This window comes from Perognathus longimembris, chromosome 12 (assembly GCF_023159225.1).
Source record: "Perognathus longimembris pacificus isolate PPM17 chromosome 12, ASM2315922v1, whole genome shotgun sequence".
In the NCBI taxonomy this organism is placed as follows: domain Eukaryota; kingdom Metazoa; phylum Chordata; class Mammalia; order Rodentia; family Heteromyidae; genus Perognathus; species Perognathus longimembris.
In genome coordinates this window covers 33,360,378-33,384,264 of record NC_063172.1, presented here as the reverse complement: position 1 = coordinate 33,384,264, position 23,887 = coordinate 33,360,378, and the positions used below count along the sequence as shown (strand labels likewise).

Here is a 23,887-nt window from a genome sequence, read left to right as displayed (position 1 = left end):
CACTCCCCTTCCTATTCTCATCACCAAACAGGCCCTATGTCAACTGCCTCATTCTTCCACCCTATCACTATGGCCCCAAAAGCACAGGGGTAGGAATTCAGACAGAATGTCAGTCAATGAGAAGCAGCCTGTGTTAGCAGAATGAAACATGTGAGGACAAAGGGAGGGAGAGAAAGATAGCAGAGAAGACTGTGGGTGCCAAGCCAAAGAGCTGGGACTTTATCCTTGCCTGAGATTAATGTCCTATTTGTGTTTCAGAAAGATAGCTCCTGGTACAGCTAAAGGAGGGGTGAGCTCAGGCTGATCCAAAGCAGGACAGGAAGATGGGATAGGAAGACTGGGGGAGAAGATCAGCCAAGAGACATGGTTGGTAGACAGTTATAGAGTGGAGAGGTAAATAACAAAGGAGGAGTCTGCATTGAACACCCTGTCTGCTTAACTTCTTCACCTGAAAAACACCCAGCCAAACCTGCCAGGAGCAGAAATATTAGAAAGGGAAGGTACTAAGTTAGCAAATGGTAATCTGCAAAACTGAGCCCAGAGGTGTTGTTTTCCAGGTTGGCAAAGTTGAGGCCCATCTCAGTCTGGTAAGCCACATTTATCAGATGAGCTAGAACATCTGCTCTTGCCCTCATTCCTGCCTGTGCACAGCTGCCTGGAAGGCTGAAGCAGGGATTTAGACTCAATCTGGAAGGAGAGATAAAGTGTCCAGGGAGAGGGGCCAAGATGGGAGATGTTCAACATTTTCCCCAAGGATAGGAAATGAGAACGAAGAATGCACATTCGTTTTCTGAATGATGCTCCCATTGGTTAAAAAAAATCATGAACCAAATACTTCATACTGGAGAAGGGACAAATTTACAGTTAAATAAAGATAAAGCTGAAGAAAAACTCTGCATTTTAAGAAAGGAGAGTTATAGATGTGCAGGGCTCAAGAAAGTAACTGTCCTACTCACGATCAATACTACGTAAGCCCGCACTGCTGTTTACAGACACCGTAAAGGTGGTGGAGTGAGCCCATGTTTCCAAGGATTGCCTGAAGGACTTGCCAAAACTCGTGGTTTCCAGTCTCCTCCTGGAGAAGCGAGGGAGGCAACAGTCCCCAGAGTGGGGGCTGGTGTGGATGTGGGGAGGGGAGTGTTTAAACAAAAGTGATCAACACAATTGTTCTGAAGCTGTGGTCATCCCTGGACAATTCCATAATGAGGGACACAGGAATAATGCTCAGCCATACTTAAGAACACACATTCCAGAGCAGGTGCTGGTGGCTCCCACCTGTAACCCTAGCTACTCAAGAAGCTGAGATCTGAGGATGGTGGTTTCAAGGCAGCCCCAGCAGAAAAGTCTGTAAAACACTATCTCCAACTAACCACTAGGAAGTCCAAAGTGGAGCTGTGGTTCAAGTGGTAGAACACTAACCTTGAACACAAAAATTCAGGGATAGCTCCCAGAAGCTGAGTTCAAGCCTCAGGACCACACACACACACACACACACACACACACACACACACACACACACACACACACTCTCTTGAGTGCTGGCTTCAACACTAGGACTTTTACCCCTTTGCTTTTATCCATTTCCTGTGAAATCATTCTATTCATGTTCACCTTCAGCCTCTGCTTTCAGTTTTTCTTTACTTCGGCTCAAAACTATTTTCTAGAATCTTCCTTTGCAGGCTCCAGATGGCTGCCCCGCAATCCTTCAACAGCTAACCATGCTTGCTGATTCCCTACTGCTGAACTTCTGGCACCTCTTAACTGGAAAGCATCCTTTCTTCTCCCAAGAAAGGTAATTTAACTATGAATATATTGGACAGCTTTGAAATTCAGGCAGGCCCATTATGTGTCCTAATACAGGTGAGGTAGACAGCGAGAATAGACTGAAGACTTAGGGGGAACATGGTGGAGACAAGGCTGAAGAAGGACAGAGAGGATCTACATAAAGTAGTAAGTGACATGTGTTAGCTGCAGACTACCTAGTCCTACAGAGAAAGACACAAAGCAAGAGCTAGTAGGCTTAGCAACGCCATCAAAGATAAAAGCAAGGAGTAGAGCTGAATGCCAGTGGCTTGTGCTATAATCCTAGCTAGAATGGGAATGGGAGGATTGTGGCTCAAGGCCAACCAGGGCAGAACTGTCTGCGAGAATCCATCTCAACAGAGGGAAGCTGAACGTCATAGTGTGAACCTGACTCCAGCAATTACAGGAAGCCTAAAACAAGTGGATCATAGTGCTGCTGAATGGCCAGGCAGGAAGTAAGATCCTATCCTAAAAATAAAGTTCAATTTTTGGAACACATGGCTGGAGGCATGGCTCAGTGGTAGAATACCAGTCTAGCTAGTGTGAGGTTCTGAGTTCAAATTCTAGTACCACAAAAGAAAGAAAGGATGGCATGAGGGACAAGGTAACAAACAGTACAAGAAATGTATCCAATGCCTAACGTATGAAACTGTAACCTCTCTGTACATCAGTTTGATAATAAAAATTTGAAAAAAAAAAAAAGGATGAATAGATAGATGAAAACAAGGAAGGGAAGGAGGGAGAGAGGGAGAGAAGAGATAAAAGTATAAACTTGTCTATCAACCCTCAAAAGAAAATCCAGTGATGCATAATCATCATTCAAAAGGAGATTGTGCCATGGGAGACCCTATCTCAAATATACATCTGGGGGTTGGGTGTTTAGCTCAGTGGAAAAGCACTTGCCTGGCAAGTGCAAGGCCCTGGGTTTCGCCCTCAGCTCTGCAGAGAACAAGGGGTGGGGGTAGGGACACTGGAAAGGGACTGGCAGCATAGCTCAGCAGTTTAATATCTACCTAGCAGGTTCAAGGTTCTACGTTCAAATCCCATTAATACCAAAAATTATTCCTTCTATAATGTATTAACATTAATTCACTAGTGCTGGGAATATGGCCTAGTGGCAAGAGTGCTTGCCTGATATAGATGAAGCCCTGGGTTCGAGTCCCAGGCACCACCTATATAGAAAATGGCCAGAAGTGGCGCTGTGGCTCAAGTGGCAGAGTGCTAGCCTTGAGCAAAAAGAAGCCAGGGATAGTGCTCAGGCCCTGAGTTCAAGGCCCAGGACTGGCAAAAAAAAAAACAAATTCACTATAAAAGTTACGGGGCCAGATTTGCCCAGTTAGTGATAAACTCAAGCTAGAACCTTTACTTTCTGTCTTTCAAGAGTACAGGAATGACAGTGGGCCAGATACCACCTGACAGGCCACCACTGGTATGTCCCCTCTGCTGTGGTCCTCACACACTTAGAAGCAAGTCAATCCACCAAAAAAAGACACATTCAGCAAATGGGATAGTTACCTTTTTAATTGTGACATATCCTGCATTGGTTTGGGGATCTGTGTCAATTCCTAGTCTTCCCTTGCTGTCTCCTTGGATAACCCGATACAGGATTCTAGAACTCCCAGTGAATGGCTCATCAGCATCGGTGGCTTGAATGGTTAAGATGACAGACCCAACAGCTGCGTCTTCAGGGAAAGTCAGGACCCCATACTAAGGGAGAAACAGGGAACATTGAAAATGTCCGTTGCCATAGAACGTAACTGCTAAAGGGTAAGCCTGTCTTTGTACTTTCAGAATAGACCCACATCATGGTTTACATCAATATTTTCCAAGTGAGTTTTTCCTACGGATAAACATGTTGCTGTAGATTTTCACAACAATCAGATTTATGAATCCAAACATTTCAGTGACCAGCTGGCAGAATTCTAAAACAGATCATCTCTCCCATATCTAATACAGGGTGTGTGCATTTGTGTGTGTGTCAGTTCTGAGGCTTGAACTTGGAGCGTGGGCACTGACCGGGAGCTTTTTTACTCAAGGCTAGCACTCTACCATTTGAGCCCTATCTCCACTTCTGGATTTTTCATAGTTTATTGGAAAATCTAACAGACTTTCTTGCTCAGGCTAGCTTCAAACTGTAATCCTCTGATCTCAGCCTCCTGGGTATCTAGGATTACAGGGTGTGACCCACCAGCTCCTGGCTCCAATGTTGAATAACTATAAATGTTATGCTAATAATGTTATAAGTAAATAGCTATAATGTGCTTAAATGCCCAGAATGTGACAGATGCTGAATACAAATATATTCTTTTAATTAATTAATTAATTAATTAATTTGTTGCTAGTAATGAGGCTTGAGCTCTGGGCCTGGGCCCTGTCCTTGAGCTCCTTTTGCTCAAGGCAACAACTCTATCACTTGAGCCACAGCGACACTTGCAGCTTTTCCCATGATTTATGGCAATAAGAGTCTCACAAACTTTCCTGCCTGGGCTGGCTTCAAGCTACAAACCTCAGATCTCAGCCTCCTGAGAAGCTAGGATTACAAGCATGAGCCACCGGCACCCAGCTCATTATTTTAAATTTTAAATTAACTAAGGAATAGCGGTTACGAGCTAGAACTTTAGAGTCAAGGAATTAGGAATGAGTCCTATACTTACCATTCGTTGGTTGAGTAATAATCATATTAAGTCACTCATCAGTTTGATCATGTGTATAATGGAGACAATAATAGAACCTAGCTTCTGTCTGTGGGGATTAGGAAAGTTAATGTATGCAAAGGAAGGTCCCTCCATGCTTGCCACATAGTACTTCAAAAAGATAAGCAACAAAAATTGAAGCGGAGGCACTTCATTGCCAGCTCCATTTGGCAGAAGAGCAAAGAACTAGGTGGGACAAACCTAGACAGTATTACACAGATGGGGGTCACAGACATGGGATGCAAACTCAGGTGTGTCCAACTCCACAGCTGGTGTTGTTAGGACTGGCCTAAAGCATTTCCCACTCCCCTGGAAACTGTCCAGACCAGCTCTCCAGGCACCACAATTTATAAGACAATAACTGGAAGAGTCTAAGATGGGATGGGGCAATGAAAGGAGCCGTATCACATTGTCCAGAGCCAGCATTTGTAAGCTCTGAGGCTCCCAAAGCAGAGTTCTCAACTACTGTCTGGATGGAATGCAGGAAATCACAACACTGAGAAAGGTTAAAATACCTGAGAGAATAGAGGCTGAGAAGAAATGGGTTCTTTATTTCATGCTTGCTTAACGTCAGTGCCTATTACACAAGGTATGTTCAGTCACACCGCTTACCCTCCTGAGCCCTGTCATAAATCAATTCCCTTCTTGTCACAACCTTGTCCCTAATTTGATTTATGAGCATTATCAGAGGGCTCTACACTGCCTCATAACTGGCTTTAAACATGACATAACAATCTAGTCAAACAAGCTCGTTTCTCCTTCAAACTAAATAAATTGAGACATCCCTTTGAAGGGAAGTAGTGATAAAGCCACATCAAGTCTACAGCCTGTACCAAAGACAAGAACACAGTCATCTACGATGTCTGATGCTCTGAATCAACTTTTCTTTTTATGTCCGATTCTCCTGAGTTTTGCAAATGTCACAGCATGCAAATGCATGCTGTCTTTGCTTTAAGCTATAGATTCAGTTTTTCTTGTCCTTCTTGTACCCAACTATTATAAAATGAGTTAAAGTTGCCCATATTTCAAATATTTAATTATACTTTCTGTTAGCGTTAAATAATTGTACAAAGAGGTTACCATTCAACGAATCAGCTCCTAAGTATAATGAATCTTGATTGAAATCACCTCTTTCATCATTCTCAGGCTCAAATACTAACTTTTTAAACTCAAATGCTTGATTGAGACTTAGTCATAACTTATTTATTGTTCTACTATACACAAAATCTATAACAACAAGTCACAAGTGGTCACTTGACTCCTTTTAATTTGTCAAAGGTTGTTGTTGCTTCTTTTAAGCAGTCCTGGGAATACATGAGCTGTTTGTAGGAATTCATAAGCAGACATTCCCAGATACTAGTGCAGTGATTGTTTTTGTTCCCTGAAGATTTCCACTGAAGATGGTGTATGGGTTTGTTATTGGTGCATCCACCAAGGCTACCAGTCATGTGTGTCATTTTTTTTCTTAACTATTGTCTGTGGGTTTACTGCAGAAGTTGGGGTAGAGTAATGTGAACAAAGTGAAGAAAGAGCCAACAGTGACAGCTACTCACATCTGATTTTTCAAAGACAGGAATCTGATCATTGATATCGATTACGTTGATTTCCACAGAACAGAGGGTCTTGAAATCTGAAAAACCAAAGTCACATCACAGACATCTTCACTGTAAACCATATAGAAAAATCAGAACACTGACAGAAAAACTGGCAAGGACAGTCATATAAAATGACAGTCATGGCCACAAATTCGCATTTGACATTTAATTTAGGCAGATGAAGGGTTTTCTGCTCCCACCTGGACTAACAAGCAGGTCTCTAAGAGGAAGGTGGAAGCTGAAGAAAGATGTGACAGAAGTTCTCCCTGGGTTCCCATTGGCACGTCTTAAGGAAGGCATAGTACTGATCAAGATGGACTCTTTTTTTTTCAGTAGCACCCTCCCTTTTCTGACTAATGGAAAATGTACAGTCTTCAAAATCTGATGCAAAGCTCTCCTTCCAAGAAGCCTGCTCTGGAGGTCTTGCAGGCTGTCCTTCCTTCAATCCATGCATCTACCCTACATCAGTTCTGCTCACTGTGGTGGAGAGGCTCAAAGGCTCCTTATCCCTCCTCTCCTAGTAAGGAAGTTGCACAATTATCCTACTCCAAGGAAAGCTCAGAGTTAGTACTCAAGATCCTGAAGAACTCCCTTGCATGTGTTCCTTGGAATTTATTGATTCACATGTTCAAGTCCTTTCCCAGAACAAGCACCTCTTAGGGACAGACACTGGGTTTTTTACTCAACTGTGCATCTCCAGTACCTAACTGGTGCCCCAAATAAGACAAAAACCTCAGTAACTGCCAAAAGAATAGACATCTAATAGTGTAAAACTGTCACTTCATCAGGACAGGGATGGTTTATTAGATTCATTCCCACTGCACCTCTTAACACAGTGCTAAACAAGGATTTGACCTTCAATCACTATAGAATTACTGGCTTTCAAACCTTCTGAACTGGTGCTTGCTAAATTTAAGTTCCCCCAATACATCTACATCCATGGGAAGAAAAGGAATATGGAATACAAGAAGAGTGATACTCTTTTCTTCTCCATATTCATGCAACCTGTGTCCTCTAGCATAGCAAGTACTGAATTGATTCCTATTTTAAGACTGAGTTACTGCTAACTCCAAGATTCTTAACCTTCTAGGAGTCTGCAAGCATTGCTACGAGTCTTTTGGAATGAAGGTCTTTTTGTGTATCTGTGTACATTTGTCTAAGAATGAATACGGGTCTTGGGATGCACAGCGATAAACAATCATTGTTTTAAAAGTTTGCAAGAAGTAGGGAAGAGTGTCTCCTGATATTGAAGCTGATGAGAGAAGATTGCACTTCCCCATAGATGCAATTCTCTTCCACTTTCATATCTACCTCTGAGTCCAAAAGCAAGATTAGGAAATACAATACATTCCCCTGTTTGTGATCATGGTGGTCCCAAGATTATGCCTGGAGGATCTTTTGCAATTAGGGTATCAATTGCCCTGCAGCAGAGCAGTGTTGCTTGAGCTGCAACTCTGGCCTTCATGAAAACAGATACCCCAGTGTTACATGCATTTCACACAGGAAGCAACGATTTCTTAAATGGCACCATTCTGTAATACACCCAGGCATTGGAGCAACCACAGAAAACAGAACAATATGAGATATTCAAGCACCCAACCAATCCTAACCGAAGCAAAGCAATCACTTGCGATTATGATAGCGAATGTGATACTGACCTCCATTGGACACCTCTACTGTTAAGTTGTACTGAGGACTATCCTGCTTCTTCAAGGACTGTTTAGCTAACTGGAACTTCCCCTCATATTCTTCAATCATGAAGAGTCCATCTATAGGAACTTTGGGAGTTTGTTCCACAATTTTGTACCTTAAAATGCTATTGGCAGTGTTGGCTTCATCTAAGTCGTGAGCAGTGAAGATTCCAATACTGCTACCTGGAGACGAGTAAAGAAGGAAACCAGGATCCATGTGACATATTTTTAAATTGTTTCACTAATATAATCAAATCACATGACATGCATGGAAGCTCCGCAATGAGCCCCTTTACAATATGCCATTTAACACACACACACGTTTTTAAAAGACAGAAGAAACAGTTTTACTGGATAATCAAGGCCCTAGGAAACACATGGAACAGTTGGGTTAGCTTTTAATTTTATTTTAACTCCTTAACCTTTCCTATGATGTGATTTAAAAAAATACTGTAGTATATTAGTTAGCCAGGACTGCCATAAAGTATTGTGGCCGAAGTGACTGAAACAAGAGAAATCTAGGTTTTTCTCAGTTCTGGAGGATGCATGACAGCTCAAGGTTGTTGACAAAGCTGTTTATTTCTGAGGCTTCTCTCCAGCTTTCTCTTTCCTAAATTGTCATCTTCTGTCTGCCTCCTTGTGTCCACATTTCCTCTTGTTATAAAACACCAATCAAATTGGATTTGGGCAAACCATATGCACCTCCTTTTACCTTAATTTCCTCTTTAAAGACCCTGTCTCCAAAGAACCACATTCTGAATTCCTGGAAGTGAGAGCTTCACCATAGGAAAGGGGGCGGGGCATGTTTCTGCCCCGACAGCAAGAAGACTTGAAGATAGAAATCTGGAGGACACAGTTCAGGACCTTTCAATCCATATCCACCCACATTCTCGAAATCACACTTTCTTTGAAAACAGGACCATTACAGACATAATTAGTTAAAGATATTCAAATGAAATCATTCTGGATTTATACTAACTTTTAGATCCTTACAAGAAGGGGAGACACAGGAACACAGAGAGAGGAGCTGATGGTGTAAAGGAGGACAGAAATTAGAGTTATGCTACTACCAGCAGCCAATGCAAGCCAGAAGGGGCAAAGATTCTCCCCTAAAGACTGGTTTCCTTATTTTTCCTGCCTCCAGGTTTGAGAATATGATTTTTCTCTCGTTTTAAGCCTCCAAGTGTGTGGTGATTCACTACAGCAATGCCAGGACACTAATACCCATGTCACATGGTTGAAAGAAATAAGAAGGGACCAACTTCAAAGATATTCATGGAACTTCAGTAACTGACTCCACCCAAAAGATAGCACAGGGCAAAGAGCAGGCACACACCCTGCCTGCCATGCTGCAGGCCACCCACTGAGTATTTTATTCCTGTAACTGCCGGTCCGGGAGCGACAGAGGTCAGTGCCTATGACTGTGCCCTGCCAGCTCTGGGTGAGTTCTGAGAAGTTCCTGAGCATCTTGTTCCATGAAACGGGAATTGTGGGGGGGTTTACATATGTTAAGAATCCCACCTAACAGTGAAGACTTGAATTCATTCCAGTTTTTTTTCTTTAAGACAGGTCTCACTTTGCACTTTCTTCTTTAACTCATCATCCTCCTGCCTCAGCCTCCTAAGTGTTGGGATTACAGGTATAACCCACCACACCCAGACTCAACCTTTTTGTGTGTGTGTGTGCTGGTCTTGAGTGGTGTCCCTGAGCCTCTTTGTGCTCAAGGCTAGTGCTGTACTACTTGAGACACAGCACCACTTCCAGCTTTTTCTGAGTAGTTTATGGACTTCCTGCCCAGGCTGGTTTTGAATTGTAATCCTTAGATCTCAGCCTCCTGGGTAACTAGGACTACAGGCATGAGCCATCAGTGCCTGGAAGAGTCAACCATTTTTAAGATAGTTTATATGCTTGTCCCCTACCTGTTTGCATGCACTGCCTCATATGGAGACTGAGAGGAGTTTCTTGGTTTGGTGAGCTGGGAAAGCAAAGTGCCTACACTGTGTCTTCAATGGAACTGGACCTGGCATGCATGTCTTGTGGACTGGGTTAATGGGCCATGGTGAGCAATGGGACAGATAAAAGAACATGTATCTAGTGGAGCACCTACTGCCATTCTGAATCCATCACCTGTGGGATGTACAATCCTTGTAAGGAAGTTATCTGTGTGAGATGAAAGGCTGCCCTGCAGAATTCTGTGATCCACTGGTATTTGAGCAGCTCTGCTTCAGATATTTCCACTTAGCAAGTGAGTATGACACAGGATACTATTCTCTCACTCCACAAAAAATTTCAACCTGTCAGGGACATCATGAGGACAACTGGTGTCTGGGAGCACCCCTTTAATGGGAGCAAGAAGACTCTTGCATAAGCAAGAGTTCAAAGAGTACCATGCCTCTGAGTGACTGAGCTAGGACAAGTGGCAGCCCAGGCCATTCAGAGGAGAACTCAGCATCACCTGAGAGTACCTAGAATACTTTGGGGAGGCAGGGACTTCAAGAGAGGCTAAATTCCTGGTATGAATATGGTATAAATGATGGATTGTCACTTCCAAGACTAGGTTATTAATTTATAGAAAGGAAGACTGACTCATGGTACTCATTCTCTCTCTCTCCCTCTCTCTCTCTCTCTCTCTCTCTTACTGTCTCTTTCTCCCTGAACTACACCTAGATTCCTTTGCTGACTCACAGAAACTATGACATAATAAATGTCTATTACTTAAAGTTTCAGGGAAATTCCTTATACACCTACAGACAACAAATACATCATGTGTTCAGCCTAATGAAAAGTGACGAGGCATCATCTGGAAAGGTTTTAAATCTTCAAAGGTTTTCTACCTTCATTCATATTCATAGGCCATCCCTCAGTTCCACAAACGATGATACTGCAAGTGGAAATCCACTGTTGCTCCTCATTCTAATATTATTCAATTGTTATTGTGATAAGATTATTATTTCAAGCTGTCATTTAATTCTTCCTTTGGGGCCAGGACTTAGAACTGAACCAAATAGAATGGACATGGATAGTGCTGACAGTAAGTAGCTCCTTATGTCAGAGGTGTGTAATGAGAGGAGTAAATAGATTTAAAACAAAAAGATGAGAGTGAAAAAATAAACCACCTGCATGATTAGCAAAGCTCTAAAATGATACTCACAAGAGACTGCTAAGCTTGTGAGCCTCAGAAATTTCCACAGCACATAGACCAAAGCATTTCAAGACATGCTATCCTGCTCAGTCAATGGGCTCAACTCCAAGGGGAAACAGGTAAAGGGAAGTCATAAAATCCCAGAAATGATAAGGTGCTTACAGCAGCATTCCTACCAACTTCAAGTTTTGACTATGAGATAAAAGAAAAGAAGTATGACCAGAGGGATGATAAATGAGACTTGACTTCATCCACCAGCATTTTGAAATATTAGTTTCCTAGAGAAGGTGCTCAACGGTCAGATTCAATTTCTCTTGTGTTGTTATTGTAGAGTAGCTGATTGGGTATTAATATTTGTTATTTAGCAAGTTTGATGACATTTCATCTTTTTGAAATGATCTTACTAGAGGCCAAATAAGATTATTTAAGGGAAAATCTTGCAAATGATAAATCCCAGTATATGTACTCAGGATACTGGCGTGGAAGTAGCTTGACAGTGAGTGAGAGACAGAACTCATAATAATAGTAGTGGTGATCACACTTACCATGGTTGTCAAAGTTCCAGCTCAGAGTGCCTCTCAACAGGCATGTGGGGGACCCCATGATGAAACACCCCTTTCAACAATTAAGATATATTTTAACAAAGAAGAATATTTGGGAATTAAAATATTTCTGATCTGGGCTATAGGCATCAGTGGGAAGGGGCAGGGGAATGGGGAGGAGGAAGAAGACAAAATAATTCTGTAATCCTAGCTACTCTAGAGGCTGAGATCTAAGAATCACAGTTCAAAGCTAGTCCAGATAGAAAAGTCCATGAATCTCATATCTCCAATTAACTACCAGAAGAGACAGAAATGGAGTTGTGGCTCAAGTGGTAGAGAGCTAATCTTGAGCAAAAGGGAGCTCGAGGACAACACCTAAGCCCAGAGTTCAAGCCTCAGGACAGGCAAGAAAAGAAGCAAAGTATAGGTAAGACTGAATAGAGTTCCAGGGCTCAACAAGTAGAGAGAACTGACAAATGGGATAGCATCAAGCAAATCTTTTACGAGGGAACAATTTAGTCACTAAGTTAAAGACAACCTTGAAAGGAAGAATATACATTTGACAAGAGTTTAAAAAAACTGAATATACACAGAGCTCAGTAACAAAATTCGGTAACCCAATTAACAAATGGGCAAAGGAGCTAAATGGACACTTCTCAGAAGAAGTATAAGTAAATATATGAAGAAATGACCAACATCCCTGGCCCTAAAGAATATACAAATCAAAATAACATTGAGTTTCCATCTCACTCTAGTCAGAATGGTCATCATCAAGAATACAAACAGCAAACGCTGCTGAGGGCTGGGCACCAGTGGCTCCAGCCTATAATCCTAGTTACTCAAGAGGCTAAGATCTGAGGATTGGGGTTCAAAGCCAGTTTAGGCAGGAAAGTCCATGAGATGCTTATCTCCAGTTAACCACCAAAACTCCAGAAGTGAGTCTATGGCTCAAGAGGTTGAACACATAACTCAAGTGGTTGAACTCCCTTGAGCACATAAAGCTCAGGGAGAGCACTAAGGCCCTGTATTTGAGCCCCAGGGCAGGTGTTTAAAAAAAAAAATATGCTGGTGAGGATGTGCAGAAAAAAAGAACCCTATATACTATTGGGAGGAATGTAAACTAGTGCAACCACTATGGAAAGAAGTATGGGGATTCCTCAAAATACTAAACATAAACTACCTTACGACCTAGCAATACCACTCTTGAACATTTACCCAAAGGATTGTACATCAGGATACAGTAAGAACAACTGCACACCCATGTCCATTGCAGAACTATTTGCCCTAGCCAACTTATGGAAAGAGCCCAGATGTTTTACAATAGACAAATGGATTAATAATTGTGAGATATATACAAATACATATTTCTTCTCTACATACATATACATAACATATATTCCATATATAGTTATGTGTATGTGTGATTGTATTCATCCATCAGGAATAATAATATCATATCACTTGCAGGAAAATAAGATGGGCCTGGAAAAAATTATGTTGAGTGAAGTAAGTCAGGTTCAGAGAGACAAAGTCACATGTGCCTTCATATGTGGAAGTAGGATCTAAATATAACCAAATATGAAAACAAATACATTGCCATATGCACATAACACACAATCAAACTGACATACACAGGGGTGGATTCCCATGAAGTAATGCCTTCAAACAACTAACCAATCATTTACCAAAATGAATACTTGGGAGCTAAAACAGGTCTTGCCTGAGGAGGCTGGAGATTAGGGGGGAAGGGATGGATGAATGGAGAAAGAAAAGGTGGGTGAATAGTACTCAATACTTTGAGTCATAATACTCAATGTATCTACATGAAAATAGAACTAGGTAACAATAGGTATAGGTAGGGGAGGGAGAATGGTGGAAGGGGTAACTCTGATCCATTTATGTACAGATAAATTGGTGTGTTGAATCAAAATCATTTTTACAGCTAAAAATTGTTTTTAAATGATGACAAAATTTAAAGTAAAATAAGCATTGTATGAATACATGGAGTTGTTAAAATAAAACCCCCATACATAAGCAATTGATGTCAATTTAAAAAAAAGAATAGATATAGTTTGATATCAGCTATTGTGCCTGTGTAATTCTCATGGCAAATTCAACCTCAGATACAGGCGATTGACCTGCCCATGTTTTACCCAAAAGACAGGAGAAAGAGATCATAGTTAGCATGGCACTGAGCAGCTCTATTTTCTTACCCAGTATTTCATTCTCCTGGACCTCAAATACAGTTACTGGAGATGGACATGTTGGTGGGTTGTCGTTAATGTCTATAACTCTCACATGAACTTGCAGAGGGTATGAAAGTAGTTTTCCATACTCATCCTTTGCAGCTGCATAAAAAACATACTACAACAGGAAGGTCAGAGTTAGAAGACTTTCCCTGTCCCCTTTAAAAGGCAGAGAAAATGACTGTTCTACTTGCTCCCACTCCCTTATTGCCAACTTACTTAGAACCAAGAAATGGGGGGGGGGGGGGATAAAACAGGTGAGGAAATTATCAAACTATGATGTCTTGGAGATCTAATAATACATCAAGTCTGGAACCTAGATTTCTTTCAAATAAAATTAACTTTACTTTCACTGAAAGGGGATTGTCAGAATCTCACAAAAATTCTGCCCTTCTACTCACCGAATCCTTTTCTTCTCGATCCAAAGGCTGGGTCACATAAATATTTCCTTCCTGATCAATTGAAAATGGGAATGTTTCCAGTTTCTCCTTCTGAGCTAAGGAATAGTGTGCACCTGGCTCATTCCACTGCACCTGAGGGGCCCAAAGTACACGATCAGGAAGGACAAGAGTGGAATTACACAGGAAATGAGCAACTTCCCATTTCTCATTTGAAACTCTGACAACTTTCCATGTCCAGCATTTCTTATGATAATTGAATTCTTTCCAACCTAAAGTAAGACTTAAAAAAAAGCTCCACTGCTATAAAATAAAATAAAACCAAAGAATGTTTTTTCTCTAATGCAATTTTTCTCCAAAAATTTATGGCTTGTTTTCCTGTAGAAGTTTGGACCAAGGGGCTAACATGTCTGAAACCTCAACTTAGGAAGCCAAGTGGACTTTGTAGCTGGCATTTTGAGAACTAAGTCATGATATAAAATGAATTTCTAAAATATAATCTCCAACATCTAGAATTGTTTTCCAAGCAAGATAATAAAGAATAAATGAATAAACTCCAAAGTAAGAACAGTCTACTTGCTGTTTAGGCAGAGCTTGCCCTCTCTGTTGTTGTATTTCTAATACCAGTAATAATATTTATAGAGGATATATCACATGTCACATACAATTTTTAATACTTCCATGAATCATCTCATTTAATCATCAAATGGCCCTATGAACTATAGACTACTGTTATACCCTGTTTACAGATGAGGAAACTGAGACACAAAAAAATGATGTGAAAGCCAGGCACTAGTGGCTCACACCTATAATCCTAGCTACTCAGGAGGCTTAGATCTGAGGATCACAGTTTGAACCCAGTCCAGGCAGGAAAGTCCATGAGACTCTTAGCTCCAATTAACCACCTGATAATAGGAAGTGGATCTGTGGCTCAAAAGGGCACATTGCTAGCCTTGAGCAAAAAGAAAACTCAGGGACAGTGTCCAGGTTCTGAGTTTCAAGCCCCACAACTGACCTCCCCCGCCACCCCCCCCCCAAAAAAAACCGGGATCCTGGAACTCTTTGAAATTTCCACAGAGAACTATTCTCCCAACTTAGAAAGTTATGACAGAAATAGTTTTGTGCTTGCTCATTATTTAAGCATCATCACCTGTCCTTGTCAAGGAGTGCATTCTTGGTTCTAAACTGAGCTCCCTTTCTTTTTCTCTTGAGCAGCACCCCTCAAGACTAAAGACCCCCTGCTGGGTCTTCATGGGTTTCGGAGCAGACTTTCTCTTGGCTGGAATTTCTATGTGGTACCTTAGGATTTTTTTTTCTTTGAGAGTTCTAAGAATACCTAAGCACATGAATAAGTTCTTTGTAGCATTTGAATCCCATTTATGAAAATGTTTGTCCAGGCACCAAATTGGAAATTCCAAAGGTAATGAATGAGTGGTGGCATTCTTGTTTAAGTAACAAGGCAGAACTGCTCCTGAATTATTCATTTTGTTTATTGAAGGTCACATTCATTAATTCAGTACCCAATAACTTTAGACAACAGATGTGATAACGTCTGGCCAACCCAGTGTTCTTAACCAGAACACTGAAGAGTGTGTGTGTGTGTGTGTGTGTGTGTGTGTGTGTGTGTGTGTGTGTGTGTCTTTGAACTAAGGGGAACTGTAGACTGGATAAACTTGTGTGCTTTTATTTTCATTAGATGAACATCTATCCACTTTCACAGATTCTACCTTCTGTGAGTTTTCTCAATAAATCAGTGAGCTATTCCTCCCCTCCATTTACTGAGGAGAAATTAGGTCTCAAGATACTTAGATGACATTTTGTTATCAGTCATTAATTAATGGAGCAAGAACATGGTTCCAAGCATCTGATCTCAAATCTAAGGCTCTACCACCACTCACAGACTTCCTGCCAAGGAAATGCCTGGACTTCCAGAACAGATGAGACGGTGCTGGGCTCCAGACGGGATTTACAGGAGCTTGGGCAAGGGGAAGTCACTGATAAGAGCACCCACTATGGAGGTGGGAAGGGAGACACCGGGACTGAGAGACACACACAGGAGAGGGATCAGGAGGCCTCCAAGGAGAAGGGTTGCCTGCCATGACTCTAACTCTGACCTAGTACTGTCTCTGTCCCTCAGAAAGGATGAGGCTACGAGATCCGAAAGCTGATTCAAAAGAAAAATACCTGCAGCTCCAAATTTAAACTGCATATCTGTACATAATATGTGCACCATATACAATCCACAGTTAACCCAGTGAGTGAAGTACACACACACACACACACACACACACACACACACACACACAGAGAGAGAGAGAGAGAGAGATACTTGAATGCAAGTTTTCTCCCCATAATAATTTTCAGAGATACAGTGTGATTTAATTTGCTTTGTAATTATGTGATGCACAAACATCCTAATAAATGCCACTGGAGACCCTCAGGGGTAGGTCTCCACTCAGCAAGGCTGTGTATGTTACAGGCTCTAGATGTCACACAGATGCTACCTGAGTGATCTTGATGGGGTGAGGGTCAGTGGAGTTTTCTACAACCTCCACGACGTCCGGTGCTTTCCAGATATTCTCTTTCACGGTAATATCTACAGACGCCGTGTCGCTGAGGGAATTCTCATTCTGGCCTCCCATGTCCTTCACGGAGACCACAAGATTGTAGTTAGAATTCTTAACTGGATCCAGTTCCCGAGACCCTGCAGGAAGAAAGGGAGAGGAGCAGAGCAGATGCCACCGACGGCAGCAGGTGGAAGTCCCATTCTCTGACTCACGAGGGCGTCCCTCGGCTTACCTTCTAGGGTAAGTGATATTGCTCCTGTCTGGTTGTTGATCTGAAAGTACATGATGTTGTTGATCTTGGGAAGCTGGATAACAATTTGGTAAAAGAGTTGCGCATTGGGGGTACTTGGATCGTCCAGGTCTGTTGCATTCACATACATGAAGGGTTTCCCTGTTTAATAAAAACATACCCAGAAAAAGGGAAAAGAGGTCATTGAAACCCAATTCAAGCACAGATCCTTCTGCCTTTTAATAAGTAGAGATAGAATAGGGGTATAATTCACATCTGTGGAGAAACCAATCTTTATCTTTCTTCCTTCACAGAGGACAGGGTTTCTCAAAGTGTGGTCCCAAGAAGTCTCTAGAGATTCCGGAGTCTGTTCCAAGATGTCTATTGAGTTACAATCGTGCACATTAAAAAATCAAGTGGCTTAGTGGTAGAGTGCTTACCTAGCATGCATGAGGCCCTGGGTTCAATTCCTTGGTACCACATAAGCAGTAAATAAATAAAAATCATATAAAAGCCATTCAAAGAACACACTAATGTAATGAATTTCAATACAAAAGAATAAATAACTTGTCATTGATATGTTTCAGATTTCACACTGCAACTAATCTTTAAGAAGCCATCACTTTTCAAGTTTTGGTAACCTATCAAAGAATGTTCACAGTTATCTGGAAAGACTATTAAAATATTCTCTTTTTCAACTACCTATTGGTGTGAGGTCAACTTTTCTTCATATAAAACATCAATCCAAATAGTATATGACAGCAGAATAAATACAGAAACAGATGTGATAACCCAATTGTTTCCTGTTAATCCAGACATTAAAGAAACTTGCAAGGATTAAGATCGTGCTGCTTCTATCACTAAATTGTTTTCACCTTGAAAATACAATTTTCATTACAATGTGTGTTTTCATTGATTTAGTATTTTTAATCACAGATACTGTATTGGTAAATATAACCAGGGATGTACTGCAGTTAGTGCATTACAGGTCATTTTGAATTTTCAAAAGTTTTGAGATCAATTATTAACACCACCAGTAGCTTGAAATATGCCATAGTGAGAATATTTGCACCATGGCAATTTGTAAACATACCCAGAAAGAGTGGTTAACACCATTGGCTATAACCTGCATGTTCAAAAGCTTATTGCGGGCTGGGGATATAGCCTAGTGGCAAGAGTGCCTGCCTCGGATACACGAGGCCCTAGGTTTGATTCCCCAGCACCACATATACAGAAAACGGCCAGAAGTGGCGCTGTGGCTCAAGTGGCAGAGTGCTAGCCTTGAGCGGGAAGAAGCCAGGGACAGTGCTCAGGCCCTGAGTCCAAGGCCCAGGACTGGCCAAAAAAAAAAAAAAAAGCTTATTGCGTGCTCGCTTCAGCAGCACATATACTAAAATTGGAATGATACAGAGAAGATTAGCATGGCCCCTGTACAAGGATGACATGCAAATTCATGAAGTGTTCCATATTAAAAAAAAAAAAAAGCTTATTGAGACTCTCCAATTTTTTTCAGAGAAGGTAGGACTCCTGAGACCAAAAACTTGGAGACTATTTCTCTAGAAGATTTTATTAGTGATGAGAACAAGGGTAAGGCTGGAGGATCAGTAGAGAGTGTGTGGAAATATTTGGTGGCAACTTCAGGATCATGGGGATTGTGAGATTCCACTCCACATAAAGAATTTTTCAAATTATTGGTTATGGATGATGAGGGCTGAGAAAAGGAAAAGCTTGGGTCAGGTTAAGGATTTGTCAATTGTGAGTCCGTGGAAATGGCTGAGAATACGAAATTTTTGAAGTCTAACATTCTTTGGTGCTTGGTGCACTGCTATGATGCAGTGCCTCCTCTGGGATCCTGCTGCACCCTCTCTGTCTCCGTGAAAGGCTTTGCAGAAATAAAGGATAAAAGGTCACAGAAGCATAAAGAAGGGACAAGTCGATGGACAAGGGAAAAGAACTGGGAACCAGAGTTTATAATAGGCTCTTGCAAAAAAATGAAAGAGTAAGCTCATCTTTCCAGACTGTCCTAGGGCATTCTTGAGCTCTGAGACATGTTAAAGTTCACTGTAGTACAGTGATTTTTGCCTCCTATTCCACCCTATAGTATACATGACATACTAGAGACATTTTTATGGTCACAACTTATGAGGTAGGGAATGTTCCTACCCCAGAGGAGAAGCTGCTGAACATCCTACAGTTCATAGGACAGCCCAAAACAAAACAACAGCAACAACAAAAACTGCTTATTAAATCAGGGCCAAGATGTCAATAGTGCCAAAGATGAAAAACCTTTACCTAAACTTTGGATAATAAAGCAATTCCCAGTCAGGCACTTGTGATTCATGCCTGTAATCCTAGCTACTAAGGAGGCTGAGATCTGAGGATCATGGTTTGAGGCCAGGCTAGGCAGAAAAAAGTATGTGAGACTCTTATCTCCAATTAACCACCAAAAGAAGCCAGAAGTGGCATTTTGGCTCACTAGCTTTGAGCAGAAGAACTTTCAGACAGTGTCTAGGCCCTCCCTGAGTTCAAGCCCCAGGACAGCACCAAAAATAAATTTAATAATAATAATAAGAGTAACTCCCAGAAGATCATTGTGAAATTTAGATAAGATGATAAATTCTTAATGAGTGATAACCACAGCTATTAGCCATACAAATCTCCCCCTCCACCTTATTCCCATTTTCCACAAATATCTCCAGTCAGCTGCCTGTTACCTGGCCGCGAGTTCTGCCTTACTGAGCCTTCATACTTCTCCTGAAGAAATGTGGGTCGGTTGTCATTGATGTCCTTCACTTCTATGATGATGGGGACTGGGCCCTCCACTATGGCTCCCTGAGCATTCAGGGCAGCAAGCTGATGTTGAGGAAAAGAAAATCACCTTGGTGAGATTGGACTTCCAATCACAGCCCAAGGCTCACATGAAGGGAATTAGAACTAAAAGAACCAATGCAATGGCCTGGTGACTATGGGAAATAAAGAGCCCACAAAGCCCAAACTGAAGGCTGCCAAAGTAGGGGTCCAATCAGCTCAGCCTGGCTAGCAGCAGAGGGTGCTGGATGGACACTGGGCATGTTTCTGTTCTGAGTGACTGGAGTCCAGGCCCCAGAGCAAGCTGATGCATAAAGCTATGGAAAAGCCAGGTGTTCGGTGGTCTCCCTGGGGAGCCAATGGCAGAAGGGGCCTGATAGGAAGCTGTGGGCCTGCTCCTCACACAGCTAGTTCTCTGCCTTTCCTGGATATTCAGATAACAACTCTGAAACCCAGGGTGAAGAGATAGGCAAAGGGTCTTTAGTGGGCCTCTCACTATCGGCTCCTTCTACTCTAGCTGAGGCCTAAAGAACTTCATCAGAGCCCTGGTTTTGGATATGGATTCCACACTACGTCCGCCAGCAAATGCCTAGTGACACAGCAGAGAAACACCAGAGAGGTTTCAGCTCAGTGTCTGAAGGCCATCCCAGGCCTCAGCCATGTAAATTTCACTTACTATGGTCAAAATGCCTAAAGAAGGGCTGGATGCCAATGACTAAGAGCTATACAGGAGATTGTAACTGGTAGGACTGAGGTTCAAGGCCAGCCTGGGCAGAAGAAAAAGAGTTGCAAGACCCCTTCTCAAGGAAGAGGCAGAAGCAGCTGTACACAGCTCTGCATCTAACTATCCTAACTACTAGGAAGCCTAACTTAGGTGGGTAGGCCCACGTATATGCCTGGGCTGGAAGTAAAACACTATCTCAACAATTTTTTTTGTAAAAAAAAAATCCAATGGATTAGCCCAGTGTTAAGAGTGCCAGTGTAGAAATCCACAAGCCTTGAATTCAAACCCCAGTACCTCAAAAATAAAAATTTTAAAAAGAAAGAAAAAAGGAAAAGGAAAGGGGCACCTCTGTCTTGCCCATCTGTAGTTGTTAAAAATGATCGTTGAGTGCTGAGCGGCTATGGCTCATACCTGTAATCCTAGCTACTCAGGAAGCTGAGATCTGAGGCCTGGGATTCAAAGCCAGCCAGGGCAGGAAAATCCCCCCAAGTCTCTATCACCAGTTAACTAGAAAAAAACCAGAAGTGGACATGTGGCTCAGGGTGGTAGAGCTTTAAGCAAAAACAAAACTAAGCAATGACATGAAGCCTAGTTCAAGCCTCAGGACTGGCGCATGCACACACGTGCATGCACACACACACACACACGAACACACACACACACACGAACACACACACAGGCACATGGGTCATGTGAGGATAACAAAGTGTGTCATGAATGTCTGGACAGCTGTAATGGCAGGCAGGGGATGAAGGTGCCAATGAAGCTATAGGATCAAGGGCACCACAGAGGTGGGAGGACTCAGTTTACCTGAAGATGGTGCGTAGCTCTTGTCTCTCTGTCCAGGGCTCTCGTGTAATACAGCAGTCCATCTGGTTGTATCTTAAATATGTCATCGGTCTCTCCCGTAAGTTCAAAGGTCACGGCAGGAGGATTGGCTTTAAACTGGAAAAAAGCAAAAGATAGATGCGGCTGTCAGGAACAACAAGGCTATGGAATTTGTAGAAAGCTACCCACTCCAGGCTATTTTTATGTATAGAATCATTTAAAACGAAAATTTTAGCTCATTTAAGTAATTGATATGTCCCGAAACTTTGCTTATGTATTAATTATATAACACTCAAAATACTTGTTCTTTAAGAATTATTGCATCATACTGGCCATAGGCACCTCACATCTGTAATCCTAACTACTGAGATCTGAGCGTCACCATTTGAAGCCAGCAGGAAAGCCCGAAATTCTCTCATCTCCAGGAAAATACTAGAAAAGCTGGAAATTGGAGCTCAGTTGGCCTGGAGCACAAAAGCTCAGGGATAGTGCTCAGGCCTAAATTCAAACCCAGGACCGATACAAAAAAAGGCGGGGGGGAGGGAATAAGAAACAATGTTATTATATCATTTAATACATTGACAAAAGACATTAATGCAGGCTTAAAGAATATTTTTCATGGAATATCTGAAAGCTATAATAGTACTCTGAAACATTAGAAGAATAACTTTATTACTAGAATGAAAAACTATCCTGTAAGTACTTTTAAATATTATGACAAAGATTGAGACACGTTAAAATCAAGAAAAACAGTTTAAAAATGTGGCCTCAACCTAATACTTTCTATATAATAATCTCAATTCCCTTTTCAAATATAAAAAGCTATTAACCACTATTCATGGGATCGCTTTTAAGAGAACAAAGCCAGAGCATTTCCATTAAAATAAGAAGATATAAAAGTTTCTCAATTGAGAGACACAGGATAAAAATATAAACGACTACAAAAGCAATACTTGCAAAACTGTTTGGTGTAAACCAACTGAACAACTCATGGGGGAAGAGGGAAAGGGGAAGGGGAGAGGGGGGAATGAGGGAGGAGGTAACAAACAGTACAAGAAATGTATCCAGGGGCTGGGGATATGGCCTAGTGGCAAGAGTGCTTGCCTCATATACACGAAGCCCTCGGTTCGATTCCCCAGCACCACATATACAGAAAATGGCCAGAAGTCACAACAAATAGGGGAAAGACTCGACAAATGGGACTACTACAAATTAAAAAGTTTCTGCACAGCTAAGGGCATAGCCACCAAAATAGAAAGACAGCCAACGATATGGGAAAGGATGTTTACCAGCCCAGCAACAGACAAAGGCCTGATATCTGTCATCTACAGAGAACTCAAAAAACTAAGCCCCTCCAAGCCCAATAAACCAATCAGGAAATGGGCAAAGGAGCTAAAGAGAGACTTCACAAGAGAAGATATAAAAATGGCAAAGAAACACATGAGGAAATGTTCAACATCCCTGGTAGTAAAGGAAATGCAAATAAAAACAACCCTGAGATACCACCTCACCCCAGTTAGAATGGCCTATACTCTGAACTCAGGCAACAACAAATGCTGGCGGGGGTGCGGGGAAAGAGGAACCCTTCTCCATTGTTGGTGGGAGTGCAAATTAGTACAACCACTTTGGGGAACAGTATGGAGGTTTCTCAAAAAGATCAATATAGACCTACCCTATGACCCAGCCATACCACTCCTAGGCATCTATCCTAAACAGCAAACCCCAAGATATCAAAAAGACATTTGTACTTCCATGTTTATCGCGGCACAATTCACAATAGCCAAAATATGGAAACAACCCAGATGCCCCTCCACAGACGAATGGATCCAAAAAATATGGTACTTATACACAATGGAATACTACATAGCGATTAGGAATGGTGAAATATTGTTATTCACAGGGAAATGGTCAGAACTCGAACAAATAATGTTGAGCGAGACAAGCCTAGAACACAGAAAACAAAGGGGAATGATCGCCCTGACATATGACTGTTAACAAAGGGAGACAGAGAGACAGTAGAGAACAAGTCTGTGAAACCAAAAACTGCTTGTCAAATAGTATTCCCCACAGGATTGGGGCAGCGACCTAACAGTATGTAACTAAAACCAAACAATTACTCAACATATAAAGGTCAAAAATTGACCTCTCAGGGGAATACAATAGCTCAAAAGCTATGTATGTACGTTCATATAAGACTACTGTCGACATATGGTCTAATATCGACATTACATTTAAAGCCCTAGGCTTTCTTGGTGAACTTTCTTGGGCGTGGCCACGTGGCTACTGTATATGTTCTTGATACATTGTATATTGTATATATGTCTACCTGACCTAGAGAAGGGATAGAAAAACAGGGCGTAAGATATCACAAGAAATGTACACACTGCCCTACTATATAACTGTACCCTTTTTGCACAACACCTTGTCAAAAAAAATTGTGTTCAATTAATAAATAAATTAAATTAATAAAATTAAAAAAAGAAAATGGCCAGAAGTGGCACTGTGGCTCAAGTGGCAGAGTGCTAGCCTTGAGCAAAAAGAAGCCAGGGACAGTGCTCAGGCCCTGAGTCCAAGGCTCAGGACTGGCAAAAAAAAAAAAAATGTATCCAATGCCTAACATA

The 23,887-nt window shown here is 41.7% G+C and overlaps 1 protein-coding gene and 1 non-coding gene across 2 annotated transcripts in view; one reads left to right on the top strand and one right to left on the bottom strand.

Annotated features, from left to right (window-relative positions):
* Positions 1-23,887, bottom strand: part of Cdh17 (cadherin 17) — a 51,875-nt gene that overhangs the window by 10,650 nt on the left and 17,338 nt on the right. The window contains exons 4-12 of the mRNA XM_048358949.1: positions 21,249-21,383; positions 19,621-19,759; positions 16,910-17,068; positions 16,615-16,814; positions 14,114-14,245; positions 13,680-13,830; positions 7,750-7,965; positions 6,050-6,126; positions 3,319-3,510 (exon numbers count right to left, since the gene is read on the bottom strand). Coding sequence (XP_048214906.1) covers positions 3,319-3,510; positions 6,050-6,126; positions 7,750-7,965; positions 13,680-13,830; positions 14,114-14,245; positions 16,615-16,814; positions 16,910-17,068; positions 19,621-19,759; positions 21,249-21,383 — 1,401 coding nt within the window. The remainder of the gene's footprint in view (positions 1-3,318; positions 3,511-6,049; positions 6,127-7,749; positions 7,966-13,679; positions 13,831-14,113; positions 14,246-16,614; positions 16,815-16,909; positions 17,069-19,620; positions 19,760-21,248; positions 21,384-23,887) is intronic.
* Positions 18,273-18,379, top strand: LOC125361103. Its single transcript, XR_007212889.1, has one exon. It is a non-coding gene; the product is annotated as a U6 spliceosomal RNA (small nuclear RNA).